Source organism: Otolemur garnettii, unplaced genomic scaffold, assembly GCF_000181295.1.
Source record: "Otolemur garnettii isolate 467f Iridium unplaced genomic scaffold, OtoGar3 scaffold00054, whole genome shotgun sequence".
NCBI lineage: Eukaryota > Metazoa > Chordata > Mammalia > Primates > Galagidae > Otolemur > Otolemur garnettii.
In genome coordinates, this window is record NW_003852449.1 from 4,083,203 (window position 1) to 4,094,738 (window position 11,536).

General features: G+C 43.8%; 1 protein-coding gene across 1 annotated transcript in view; it reads left to right on the forward strand.

Moving 5' to 3' along the window:
• Positions 1 to 2,064, forward strand: part of TRIM9 (tripartite motif containing 9) — a 125,190-nt gene extending 123,126 nt beyond the window's left edge. Inside the window, exons 9-10 of the mRNA XM_012806558.2 lie at positions 38 to 203; positions 2,002 to 2,064. Of these exons, the coding sequence (XP_012662012.1) occupies positions 38 to 203; positions 2,002 to 2,064 (229 nt within the window). The remainder of the gene's footprint in view (positions 1 to 37; positions 204 to 2,001) is intronic.
• Positions 2,065 to 11,536: the final 9,472 nt, after the last annotated feature.

Sequence of the window (11,536 nt, forward strand, 5' to 3'; positions counted from 1 at the left end):
CAAGCAAGTGAGACCCAATGTTTTTCTTTTCCCACAGAACTGAAGGAGGGATCACGAAAGGGGCCACAGTTGGGGTCCTCCTCGACTTAAACAGAAAAACCTTGACATTTTTTGTCAACGATGAGCAGCAAGGCCCCATCGCCTTTGAGAATGTGGAAGGGGGCCTGTTCTTCCCTGCTGTCAGCCTAAACAGGAACGTGCAGGTAAGCGCCCTACCCCAGCGTGAAGCTGCCTCTGCCCACCACCGCCTGCCCTTCACTCATTCATTTAACAAATCTCTGTTGGATGCCTTATACAATGCCAGGCACTGTTAGAAGCATTTGGGACACATAGGTCAGAAAAAAATAATAATCTTACCATTATAGACCTTGCATGATAGTTCTAGGACAGACAATAAATAATAGCACAATTAGACATTGATTGTATGGTGTGTTAGAAGCTGATTAGTGCAATAGAGAAAAGACCATGGGTAGGGCAAGGGTGCAGGAGTGCTGGGGAGGGAAGTCGCAGTCTCAAACAGGATGGTTGTATAGGCCTTCCTGCAGATGCAGGGGAGCTGAGCCTACAAAGAAGGGAGGAGGGGAGCTGTGTGGCACTTACCAGGTAGAGGGAACAGCCTTGCAATGTTTCTAAACCATGAGGGGCCTCCCATGGCAAGGAAGGACAAAGAAGTCAGGGAATCACCGCCCTGCCAGCCACTGTCAGAACTTAGATTTCATTTCCCTCCTGAGCGGGGCCTCTCACAACCATGAGCCGCACTCAGCAGACGGCTGCCTCAAGATGGGGCTCAAGAATCAAAACCCTGCAGGAGATGGTTGCCCCACCCAGAAACAGAGTCTTAGAACCTATTACAATATCTATATTATTGGCTGTCAGTAAGTGCTGCCCAGTGACGCCTATATTTCTCTCTTCCTGCAAGGAGATAGGGTTGTCTGGGAGGCTGGAATCTTATCTTTCAGAGTTCAGGCTCTACATTAGGTGAAACAAAACAAACAGAAACATAATTTCCACAGAAGTGAATCTCAGAAAAACTGCATTAAAAGTTTAGCCATTTCCCTTTCGAAGAATCTTATACTAGAGGCTCGTTGGTGATTTTTCAGGGTAAAGACTCGGGCAGGGGAAGACAGGGACAAAGTGTAAATGACAGTGCATGTGTCGTGTGACATGGTTCAGCACTGTCCACGCAGCTGTCCATCAAGGTTTGCAGTTGGGCAGAAGTTGGTGACAAGCATAAGACCACATTGCATCAGAACTGGCCACCTTGGGCAGTGCCTGTGGCTCAAAGGAGTAGAGTGCCAGCCCCATATACTGGAGGTGGCAGATTCAAACCCAGCCCCAGCCAAAAAAAAGAACTGGCTGCCATGTGCCCAAACCCAGAGAGGAAGGGTTGCCCCGGCAGGACAACCAGGAGACACCTGATAAGGGAAGGGCTGTCTTTGTTCATCTGTTCCCTGCCCGTGGACGTGGCAGTGGTTACTGTGGTGTGGCTGACAGGCATCACTACCCCCAAATCATATCTGTAGGTAGGGCACTGGCCACATACACCGAGGCCAGTGTGTTCAAACCCAGCCCAGGTAAAACAACGACAACTGCAACAAGAAAAAAAGAGAATAGCTGGGTGTTGTGGCTGGCGCCTGTAGTCCCAGCTACTTGGGAGGCTGAAGCAAGAGAATTACTTAAGCCCAAGAATTTGAGGTTGTGGTGAGCTCTGATGCTACGGCACTCTACCGAGGGCGACGTATGTGTCAGTCGAAAGGAACACAATCCCCCCAGAATCCTTTAAAAGAGGTGTCCAAGAACCATGTAGTCAAGTGTCACCAAGATTTGGAAGCACACCATAGTGGCCAGGCTCTTACCACAGGCAGGATTCTGCTAGAATTCTCTCGAATGTTTCTAAGTGTAGATTTTAAAAAGAGGTTAGAAACACACCTGCTGTGCGCTATATTTGGGGGCTGGGGGGGGGACGGGCTTCCTCCCAGGACTCACAGTCTCCTTCCCCAGGTCACGCTTCACACCGGGCTCCCGGTCCCCGACTTCTACTCCAGCAGAGCCTCAATAGCCTAAGGATGTGCCCTGCAGGTGCCAGCTGCCTGTTCTTACCTCCGCCTGAGAGGGGACAGCCAGGAGCCCAGCCGATGGGATCAGGAGGAGGTAAAAGCTGGTCCTCTACAGCCTCACAGCCACAGCTCTGCCCCTTGTCCTTCCAGTCCTCTCTGCTGTCACACCACATGGACATCACGTCCAGCAATGCTAACCCGCAGAGGACCTGGACAGCCTACCCTTCCTTGTCACTTCCTAGCCACTCCCAAATTTTGCTTTTATTTCACTTAATTTTTTATGTAGGTGATTTACATTATGTTTCTTTTCTGATTGGGTTATTGGTGACCTAGTGAACTGTCACTGCTGAGAGAAAACTTCTGCTAACTTTTTCTTAAGCTTTGTCAAGCAGCAGAGTTAGAGGGGAGGGATGAGCTGAATTTGGAGCTTACAGCTCCCCTCCGAGGGTGTCCTCGCCGTGTTCCTCTCCTGCAATGTGTCAGCTCTGCCCAGCTCACCTATGCGGGCTGGGCACAGTGACTTTAGTATTGACAAGTTTTACTGCCCATTGAAGCACAAAAATATCAGCTCCACAGGTTCACGGCAGGGTAGGCTCGTTAGGGTGGCCCTATCACTAGGTCAAGTCAGAAGCCCTGGCCACTGTACAAAATGAGAGTCTCTGGACATAGGCTAACCAGGGCACTTGCTAATTTGGTTCCTTTAGTATAAACTTTTCACTGAGAAGCTACTACGGACCAGGCACTGTTCTAGACACCAGAACACTGTATTCTAGACACTGTGGGGACACAGGTGGACAGACAGGCATGTCTCTGCCCTTCTGAAGTTTATATTCTAGCAGGAGAACAAGGCAAAAATAAAATAATTACAAATTATCATATGTACTAGAAACGAAATAGGTGAGGGTCAAAGGGACTCATTGCAGAATCTTTCAGGTTTCCTAGAATGATGCTAAAAACCCACATGTTCTGGCCAGAGCACCGGAAAGGTGCCCACTCCATGCCTTTTCAACTGTGCTACTCTCATCATGGCACCTGCTGCCAGCACATCACAGAGCCCTTCACTGGTAGAAACGATGTTGACATCCTTATTTGCTAATGCTGCAATGATACTAAGCCTTAAAAACAGATCATTAAATAAAAATAATGAGCGGAAGGCAGAGGATCCATTCTCAGTAACGGGGATACTGAGTTGCAGTCCACAGCACCCACATCTCAGGATAAACATGCCTGTCTCCACGGAGACTGTGCCTGTTCCCCATGACACCCCATCCACTCGGCGGCTGCTCACAGCCTGGCCTGTGGGACTAGTCCAGATGCTGTTGGGGGAAACATGGGAGTGTCTGTCATCATCACTGACAGCAGGACAGCGACGCACACGTCATCTGCATAGAGATGGACCCATCTAAGTTACTCTCCAGATTCTTTAGTTTGATGTGAAGTTTTAGGAAAGGTAGGACCTGGAAAGAAGTTCTTATAGTTGTCTAAATATTTTCCAGTGTGCCAAGAAATTCACCATGAAAATCAAGAAAAATAAAAGAGAGAGGATGGGAAAGCTAACAAAAGTTTGGTAAAAGGTAGTGTATGTAAATAGCTCATTATTTACCTGTGCGCTTACTTTATGTAGATGATTTCTATCAGTTCCAATCAGATTTTCTAGTTAATTGTACTAATTTATTGACTGGGTGCTATCCTGTTGACGTCCATCTCAGTTCTCCTTGGCTACAGGGAAACTCAGTAGCAGGGCAACACTACTTCCATATTTGATTTACTCTCCCCGGAGACGCGATGGCTGGGCCGCTGTAGACTCACTCTTGTCCTTTATTAAATTCCTCCTGCTGATTAGATTTCTAGTGACTTATAACACGTAGTTTACACTGAATCGCAATTATAGATGCCTACAGCTGCTGTACTAGAAAAAAGTTGTCATTTCTGGTGTGCCAATAAATGATTTTTATGAGCGAACAAAATGTCTCTTTGGAATTTTGGTTTTTACCTATTTGGGGTGACAATTCATCTTTGCCAGAACAATCTTTCTTCAGCGAAGTGTAACAGCAGAGTCCCCCAGAGCTTGTGAAAACCCAGGCTCTTTGCCCCATTTCCTTCAGAGCCTGGTACTGTCTGCTGGTTTTACTTCTCCCCTGAGCCCGGATTTGATGTCAAATTTCCACATTTTAGAGGCAGTCGTATATGTAAATAGCTAATTATTTACAGTCTTCCCTCAGCACTGAGGACTCCCCGAAGCCACAAACTTGACCTACAAAATGTAGTGTCACTGACTTTTTCAAACCTGGATCTTTTCATATTTCTTTGAATGGTTCAATCATCAAAGTTGTTTTAAAATAATTACAACACTATTTATCTCCCTGATGTTGTGATTAGCCTTTTAAAATGAACCTTTTTATTAAAAGAAAAGCCTGACCTAAAAGTCTGTGATCTGGGTTATAACCCCACCGAGTACGACAACGCTGTTGGTGACGGCTGCTCCTCACTCCCGTTTCTGCCCTGTCCTCTTCCCTAACTCTGCGGAGATGCTTTTTTTCCTTCTTCCTCTGTTGGCTCCACTTCTACCCCTCCTCCGTTCTCTGCCTAATGGAACACATCACACATTTTTGCTCTTATTGTGGTACTGAGGTTAATGGAAACTCTGATCCCCATAATTTCCTCGTAGGAGTGATTAAGTGACTTGTAAGAAACCATCCTATTTTCTAGAAATGAGAGCCTTTTTCTCCCTTGCCTCTAAAGTGGACATTACTCTTGAACCCAACTATTCAACTCTTTGATAAGAGGGGAGGGCTTGCTGCTGAGTCAGGATTTCTAATTATGAATCAAGGGAAATGTGTGCTAATTAAACAAACAAGTTCTGAGGTCCTACTACCTTATAATTTATATAAATGCATCAAGGACACCTCTGTGTATTCCTCAGATGTGTGTCCCAGGTACTGCCCCGGAGACTGGTGTTTAGGGAAGTGTGGATCTGATGTACTACATCACATATAAATGAGGCTACCTAAATCTTGCATTTATTTGAAGAACAAGCTTTTTGGACAAATGCAGAATTTAGAGAACTGAACTCAATGCACAGAAACATCAATCTGGACCTCTTTATCCATTGCTTCTCTGCCCTGCGGCAGCTGAGATGAGAAAATCTACAGAAATAGGTGTCTAAGGGGGGCTTACCTGGGAGAAAAAGAATGACCAACATTTATCAAATTTCCATTAGAGAAGCAGAGATCACAGAATTACACAGTGGTGATGGTTGCATAATTTTGTGAATATGCTAAAAACCACTGAAAAGTGTACTTTCAGAGAACAAATCACGTGGCATGTAAATTACCACTCAATCCAAAAAAAAAAAAAAAAAGCAGAGAGAGAGAGAAAGTTTCCTTTACATGCTCAAGGATCTCCGGAGTTGGAAGCAAAGTGCACAGAGGCCATCAGGAGCCCTGTCTTGGGCCCTGCAGGCCAGATGCTGCCCTCTGCCAAGGCCATGCTGCAGCATGGCCACCATGGGGCCATGTCTGACCAGACCCCAAGGCTGAGGAGGTCTCTTTCTACAGCTTCCTTCAAACTACCCCAAACAGTCTATGCCTGCTTCCTTCCTCATAGCTATCCAGATATTTCCGCAGCCCCATCCTCTGAAATAAAGCACAAAGCACAGAGGGAGGGTGTCCAGACCTGGGATATGACCTCCTAACCCTGACCTTCCTTCCCCACACCCACCGTCCCTTCATAAATGGTAGGGCTATACTTCCTCTTCCTGCTTGCTGGGGACTCCCTCAACCTTCCTGAAACAGACTTCAACCTGCCCCTTCCCTGAGGGCCACAGTGGAGGAGAGATCGGGAGAACTGGCTGCCACTAAGGGAGCAACTCAAATTATCAGCAGGTCCCCACCCTCAGCAGTGGAGAATCTGCTCACAGATGGTTTTCCTTCTCCCATCAGATAAAAATAAACATTCTGTGTAATATCTAACAGGGTTAATATTTGAGTTGGTGTTCTTGCCTTTTTTCATCTCAATTTTTTTTAGAATTCTCTAATAACCAATAATAATAAGCAATTAATAAATGCACTGAAGGTTCCATTTTAAAACCTATTAACTTACAAACCAATATAGTTTAATGTCTGACTATGATTTTTGATGTGCATGGGAACCACAAAGGCAGTGAAACCCCCCAGGGGGGAAAGCTTCACGAAGGTCTGAGCCGGGGGCTCCGCAGCCTGGCTAATGAGGACAGTGTGTTCTGTGTGACTTTGTGTGTGTTCTGCGCAACAAAAGAGGCATAAAGCCAGATAAAGCATGTACATGTGCTTTGTGTGGTAAAGAGTAAAGAGACATTAGGTGTTAAGTATTAATTATTAAGTAGCCTCTACCCTCTGCACGCTGAGCCAACCCAGAGAGGAACACAGCCCAACGAGGGGCCCCACAGGATCTGCCCTCATGGCCTCAGTTCTGGTCCTGGTTCTAGGGAGCAGCCACCATGTGTCCTCAGGCAAGCAATGAAAACTCACCCATAGTTTCTGCATCTCTAGGGTGGAGATGTCTGAGATCGCTTTGAAGGTTAATATCAAATAATAGAACATAAAAGGCTAAGAACAGTGGCATGTAATGAGTGCCACACTGGTGTTTAATCTGTGTGCAGTCTATTAATGGTTAACAAGATCCCCACGGCACGTCAATAAAGGTTTTACTGTCGTCATCTCCTTGGGAAACGATACCTTTCTTTGGAAACTGACAAAATATTGTTAAATTCTTCTGCAAAAATTAATGGAAGAGTGAAAGTAAGTCTCAGAAAAAGCAGTAATCTGACTCGTATGACACCTTACGATCAATTTCAAGGTGATATTAATTAAAATAGTATAGTATTACTACGACCAACTACAGGATAACTTTTAATACTATTGAACAGATGATCACAAAGGAGGAGATGAAGATTATTTTTAAATGGTAAAAGATATTATTCAGAAACTGGTTTACTATTTGGGAAGCAAAATTATGTTCTTAATCTTAGCACATTCCAGATATTAAGGTGTTATACCCACAATATTAAAAACCTGGCAGAGCATAGTGGCTCATGCCTGCAATCCTAACAGAAGGGGGGGCCAAGCAGGAGGATAATGTGAGCCCACAACTTTGAGACCAGATGGGCTCTCAGAAACATAGGGAGACCCTGTCTCTAACAAAACTTTAAAAAACTAGCTGAGCATGGTGGCAGGTGCCTGTAGTCCCAGCTACCCAGGAAGTTGAGGCAGGAGGATCACTTCAAGCCCTGGAGTTCAGTGCTACACTGAGCTGCTACACTCCAGCCTGGGAGTCACAGGGAGACTCTTTCTCTAAAAATAATTTTTAAAAAGGGACACAGATTCCAGGAGAGTATGCCCTGCGGCTGTACCCGCCCACACTGGAGTGGCAGGGACAGACACACAGCCTCTGTGAGCACAAAATAAGCCGTGCAGTGGTACCCACCCACAGCGGAGCGTGGTGGGGTGGGGTGTCAGAGACGCAGACTCACGCACTGCGGTGGTACCTGCCAGCAGCCAGGCTGGGCTGCGGCAGAGACATAGACTCTGTAAGCGCAAAATACACCCTGCACTGCAGACTGACAGCGGTGAACACACCCAGGGTCTGAGGCTGCTGGTACACTCCCCAGAGGCCACTGAGCACTGGAAGGAGGTGGGCTTCAGATCCACGAAGTTGCCCTGGTGCCAGAGTACAGTGTGTGGGGAGGCACTGACTCTCCTTTGTCTCTGGCAGGCCCATATCCCTGCTGCTTTTGTCCAATAAAGGGAGTCGGGCCACAGACCCTCCTATTACCAGTGGTGGGGCAAGGCTGCCGCATAAGGCAGGGGGGAAAGAGGCACCAATACCCCTGGCTGGACTCTGGCTGGGTGGGCCTCCCTGACCCCACTGACCACCAGAGGGAGCCAAACTCCAGCCTCTTGGGTTTCTGGGTCTGAGCTGCCTGTTGCTGGTCACTGATTGAACTCTTGCAGTTGAGCAGTGATTGTGGTGCCTGGGGTAATTGGTTTGGAACTCTAAACCTAGGCTGTCTACCCAGGGACCCTCCAAGATTGAGCCATGGTTGTGTTGAAATGGGAGGGACTGATTCTCCTACTGCGGTTGGGGCTGGGGAGGAATCTCAGTTTGCTTGTATCTCCCCCCCACCCCACCCCAGCTGAGATTTCAGCCTAATTTTATGACTCAATAGAATTAGATAGAGGCTAGCTGACTACAAGACAGAGCCAGCTAGTGCTATTCCACCAATTAGGTCCTCAGGGTCTCTGGCTGCAGGTCTGAAAGGGACCTTTGTAAAGCTGTAGAGAAAACGCCACACTCATCAGTCCCAGCTCTCTGGTAAAGCTAGTTAACTATAGTTCCTGGAACCCCCAATCCAATCACACCCTACCAGCTTTAATACCAAAACTGTGGAAAATAATCATTGGACGAAACCAAAGGAAGAACTCTGGCAACATGAATAATCAGAGCAGATCAACTCCCCCAAGGAATGGCAAAGATGATACATCAGAAGATGCCCTTCATAAACAAATGGCTGAATCTCAGAAATAGAATTCAGAATTGGATAGCAAATAAGATGAATAAATTGGAGGAAAAGAAAGAAATAGAAATTCAAAGAGTTGTGCAAAAGTTGTCTCAAGAAATTAATGAATTCAAAGACAAAATTACCAAGGATATGGACATAATGAGAAAGGAGATAGCAGAACTCAAGGAAATGAAAAATTATTCAAGGAAATCCCAAATAAACAGAATCCCTCAGTAATAGAGCGGAGCAGGCAGAAGAAAGGATCTCTGAAATCAAAGATAAAGCTTTTGAGCATTCCCAAACACTCAAAGAGGCAGACAGATGGAGAGCAAAAACTTAACATTCCCTGAGAGAGCTGTGAGATCACTCCAAAAGATCAAACATTCATCTTATAGGAATTCCTGAAGGAGAAGAGGATGGTCCTAAAGGCACAGATACTCTACTCCAAGATGTTATGGAGGAGAATTTCCCACGCATTGCAAGGGATACTGAAATTCAGATAGTAGACCACTTCAGAACCCCAGCATGACTCAATTCAAATAAAGAATCTCCAAGACACATTGTAATTAACTTTGCCAAAAGTTAATATGAAGGAGAAAATTCTGCAAGCAACCAGATGTAAGAAAAGCATTATCTACAAAGGAAAAAATATTAGAATGACTGCAGATCTCTCAGCTGAAACCTTCCAAGCCAGAAGAGGATGGTCATTGACCTTCAATCTCCTAAAACAAAACAACTTCCAGCCCAGCATCCCTTATTCAGCTACACTGAGCTTCATTTGTAATGGAGAAATCAAATACTTTACTGACATACACATGTTGAAGAAATTTGCCATAACTAAGCCAGCTCTCCTGGATATTCTCAGACCCATCCTCCATAATGATCAGCACAGTGGTCCACAGTCAAAGTAAATTCACCCAGAAACTTTTGAATAATACCTAATTTTCCACAGTAGGGAAAGGATTGAAAATTTACACTAGACATTTGAAAAATATGACACCCCAAACACTACCATGCTCATCAATTCCCTCAGTTAATGTGAATGGCTTAAATTGCCCCCTAAAGAGGCACAGACTGGCTGACCAGATATATAAACTCAGACCAGATATCTGTTGCATACAAGAATCTCATTTTATCTTAAAGCATAAAAATAGTCTCAAGATGAAAGGATAGACATCTATAAGTCAGGCAAATGGAAATCAGAAAAAAGCAGGGGTTGCAATTTTATTCACAGATACAATAGGCTTTAAACCAACAAAAATAAGGAAAGATGAGGATGGTCATTTCATATTTGTCAAGGGAAACACTCAACATTAAGAGATTTCAATTATTAACATTTATGTGCCCTAAATGTACCTCAATTTATAAAGGAAACCCTAACAAACATGAACAATTTGCTATCTTCCTGCACTATAATTGGATATTTTTAATACCCCTTTGGCAGTGTTGGATAGCTCCTCCAAGAAAAAACTAAACAAAGAAATATTGGACTTAAACTTGACCCTACAACAAAGACTTAACAGACATCTACAGAACATTTCATCCTAATAAAACTGAATATACATTCTTCTCATCAGCCCATGGATCATCTTCCAAAATTGATCATATCTTAGGACACAAGTCTAATTTCAACAGACTTAAAAGAATAGAAATTATTCCTCATATATTCTCAGACTACCACAGAATAAAAGTTCAACTCAACAGCAACAAGAATCTTCATACTCAAAGTCATGGAAACTAACCTTATGCTGAATGATAACTGGGTGAAAGATGAGATCAAGAAAGAAATCACCAATTTTTTGGAACAAAATGATAATGAAGACACAAATTATCAAAACCTGGGGGATACTGCAAAGGCAGTCCTAAGAGGGAAATTTGTAGCATTGGAAGCCTTTAACAAGAAAACAGAAAGAAAAAGAAAACAGAGAGAGAGAGGAATTCACCAACTTAATGGAACATCTCAAGCAATTGGAAAAGGAAGAACATTCTAACCCGAAACCTAGCAGAAGAAAAGAAATAACCAAAATTAGGGCAGAATTAAATGAAATTGAAAACAAAAGAATCATTCAGGTGAACAAAAAAAAAAGTTGTTTTTTTGAAAAGATCGATAAAATTGATAAACCTTTGGCTAATCTAACCAGAAACAGAAAAGTGAAATCTCTAATATCAATCAGAAATGATAAAGGAGAAACAACAGACACCTCAGAAATCAAAAAAATGTTCAATGATTACTACAAAAAGCCAGAAATATGAAAATCTGTAGGAAATGGACCAATACCTGAAAGCACACCACCTTCCTAGACTCAGCCAGAAAGAATCAGAAATGCTGAACAGACCTATATCAAGAACTGAAATAGCATCAACAATACAAAATCTCCCAAAAAACAAAAGTCCAGGACCAGATGGCTTCTCATCAGAGTTCTAACAAATGTTCAAAGATAAACTAGTACCCATGATATAACCTTTTCCAAAACATAGAAAAAAAAGAATACTCCCCAACACATTCTATGAAGCAAACATCACCCTGATCCCCAAACCAGGAAAAGATTCAACAAAGAAAGAAAACTATAGACCATTATCTTGATGAATATTGACGCAAAAATATTCAGTAAGATCCTAGCAAACAGAATTCAACAACACATCAAAAAAAATTATACAGCATGGTCAAGTTGGTTTTAGCCCAAGGTTACAAGGTTGGTTCAACATATGTAAATCCATAAATATAATACATCACAAAAATAAAAAAAGACCACATGATCCTCTCAATTGAAGCAGAAAAAGCTTTTGGTAATATCCAGCATCCTTTCATGATCAGAACTCAAGAAAATAGGCTTTGAAGGGTCATTTCTGAAACTGATAGAGGCCATATACAGCAAACCCACAGCCAATATGGAGTCCAATTGAAAACATTTCCACTCAGATCTGGAACTAGACAAGGATG